Genomic DNA, 2,983 nt, shown 5'->3' with positions numbered 1-2,983 from the left:
AGACGTTTACTTCTACCAGATAAGTGTTTTTATCTGCAAGATATTAAAATATGATTATACAATTAGAAACATATTACTTGAACATAAGAAGATAAGATATGACATACTGGGTCAGACCAAGGGTCCATCAAGCCCAGCATCCTGTTTCCAACAGTGGCCAATCCAGGCCATAAGAACCTGGCAAGTACCCAAAAACTAAGTCTATCCCATGCTACTAATGTGGGCAACAATCAGTGGCTATTCCCTATTGATTAATAGTTTATGGACTTCTCCTCCAGGAACTTATCCAGACCCCTTTTAAAGCCAGCTACATTAACTTCCTTAATCACATCCTCTGGAAATGAATTCCAGAGCCTAATTGTGCATTGAGTGAAAAATAATTTTTTCCAATTTGTTTTAAATGTGCTACTTGCTAACTTCATGGAGTGCCCCCTAGTCCTTATCAGAACAAGTAAATAACCGATTCACATCTACCCGTTCAAGTCCTTTCATCATTTTATAGACCTCTATCATAAGCTCCCCTCAGCCGTCTCTTCTCCAAGTTGAAAAGTCCTAACCATTTCTGGAAGATTGGTGTGACAAGCTCAGGCGTCTTCAATCCATAAATTACCTTAAGCGCTATCTCTTGCAGGAGTTGTAATTTATTTAGATCGAGTTAATGGATACCAATAAGAAATTAATTACAGTAATCAGTTCTGGACATATTACTGAGTGCATGAAACAGAAGCCATAAGTCATAAGATTTTAAGAAAGGATGAATTGCAAACAGATATATCTGAGAAAAAACAAGATTCATTTTATATAATGAATGAGATATGAGAGACCATCGATAGTTTAGATTCCAAGTAAAATCCCTTGATTTCCCTACCTGCACAAAATCTGCACCAAACCTCACACAGTGATATCAGTTGTACACACAGTGAGAGGGTAGAAGATCACAGCAAGCACCCAGAGAGAGCCAGGGATCTCCTGCCTGCCTGTGCCCACATATCAGATTGTGCCATGCTGCTCCTGCCACTCCTCTCCAGTTATAGCCTGCGACAGAGAGTGCTGGGGTCTGTTAATACGTCGTGTCAGGAGGAAACTTATATACCTCACACAGTGAGAGGATAGAAGATCACAGCAAGCACCCAGGGACACCCAGGGATCTCCTGCCTGCCTGTGCCCACATACCAGATTGTGCCATGCTGCTCCTGCCACTCCTCTCCAGTTATAGCCTGCGACAGAGAGTGCTGGGGTCTGTTAATACGTCGTGTCAGGAGGAAACTTATATACCTCACACAGTGAGAGGATAGAAGATCACAGCAAGCACCCAGAGAGAGCCAGGGATCTCCTGCCTGCCTGTGCCCACATACCAGATTGTGCCATGCTGCTCCTGCCACTCCTCTCCAGTTATAGCCTGCGACAGAGAGTGCTGGGGTCTGTTAATACCTCGTGTCAGGAGGAAACTTATAAACCTCACACAGTGATATCAGTTGTACACACAGTGAGAGGGTAGAAGATCACAGCAAGCACCCAGGGACAGCCAGGGATCTCCTGCCTGCCTGTGCCCACATACCAGATTGTGCCATGCTGCTCCTGCCACTCCTCTCCAGTTATAGCCTGCGACAGAGAGTGCTGGGGTCTGTTAATACGTCGTGTCAGGAGGAAACTTATAAACCTCACACAGTGATATCAGTTGTACACACAGTGAGAGGATAGAAGATCACAGCAAGCACCCAGGGACAGCCAGGGATCTCCTGCCTGCCTGTGCCCACGTACCAGATTGTGCCATGCTGCTCCTGCCACTCCTCTCCAGTTGTAGCCTGCGACAGAGAGTGCTGGGGTCTGTTAATACGTCGTGTCAGGAGGAAACCTATATACCTCACACAGTGATATCAGTTGTACACACAGTGAGAGGATAGAAGATCACAGCAAGCACCCAGAGAGAGCCAGGGATCTCCTGCCTGCCTGTGCCCACTTACCAGATTGTGCCATGCTGCTGCCACTCCTCTCCAGTTGTAGCCTGCGACAGAGAGTGCTGGGGTCTGTTAATACGTCCTGTCAGGAGGAAACTTATATACCTCACACAGTGATGAAATACGCCTCCTTCCAGTTCTCGGAAACTGCTCACTGACCTCTGATTAGTGTGCAGCAGCAGCAGCCAAGAGAGCAAATAGAAAGCTGGGGATTATTAGGAAAGGAATGGAGAATAAACAGAGAATATCCTAACACCTCCTGGTGCACAAGAAATTAGGTCGGGCAAAGTCTAATCTGATTTCCTAGGAATTTCTAGAGGATTGGCTCCGAGCCTACCAAAGTTATCTTCCTGGCTAGCATACGGGCTGATACAGTACAGTGCGCTCCGACGGTGCGCACTGTTAATCCGCCATTGGATGCGCGTTTTCCCTTACCCGCAACATGCAAATGCATGTTCATGGTCCTATTAGGTATTCCCGTGTGATTCAGAAAACAAAATGTGCAGCTAAGCCGCACATTTTGCTTTCAGAAATTAGTGCCTACCCAAAGGTAGGCACTAATTTCTTCGGACACCGGGAAAGTGCATAGAAAAGCAGTAAAAACTGCTTTTCTGTGCACCCTCCGAGTTAATATCATGGCGATATTAACTCGGAGGTCCCGAAGGCGGCTGTCGGGTCGAAAACCGGATGCTCAATTTTGCCAGCGTCCAGTTTCCGAGCCCATGGCTGTTAGCGGGTTCGAGAACCGACTCCGGCAAAATTGAGCGTCGGCTGTCAAACCCGCTGACAGCCGACGCTCCGGGCCAAAAGGAGGCGCTAGGGACGCGCTAGTGTCCCTAGCGCCTCCTTTTGCCTGTTTCTACTGCCGGACCTAATTTAAATACTGAATCGCGCACACAGGCGAGTGGCCTGTGCGTGTGCCGGGAGAGCGGGTGTTTGCCCGCGGACTTTACTGAATCGGCCCGATAGTAATGATGACAAATGATCCATCCAGCCTTCCCAGTAATTTGTTTAAAGTAAACTGG

The 2,983-nt window shown here is 47.2% G+C and overlaps 1 protein-coding gene across 1 annotated transcript in view; it reads right to left on the bottom strand.

The window, feature by feature from the left end:
- Window positions 1–2,074, bottom strand: part of LOC115091454 (tachylectin-2-like) — a 29,992-nt gene extending 27,918 nt beyond the window's left edge. Inside the window, exon 1 of the mRNA XM_029601674.1 lies at window positions 1,965–2,074. Within this exon, the coding sequence (XP_029457534.1) occupies window positions 1,965–1,977 (13 nt within the window). The 5' untranslated portion in view covers window positions 1,978–2,074. The remainder of the gene's footprint in view (window positions 1–1,964) is intronic.
- Window positions 2,075–2,983: the final 909 nt, after the last annotated feature.

Source organism: Rhinatrema bivittatum, chromosome 5 (genome assembly GCF_901001135.1).
Source record: "Rhinatrema bivittatum chromosome 5, aRhiBiv1.1, whole genome shotgun sequence".
NCBI classification, from domain to species: Eukaryota; Metazoa; Chordata; class Amphibia; order Gymnophiona; family Rhinatrematidae; genus Rhinatrema; species Rhinatrema bivittatum.
This window is presented reverse-complemented; position numbering and strand designations above follow the sequence as displayed.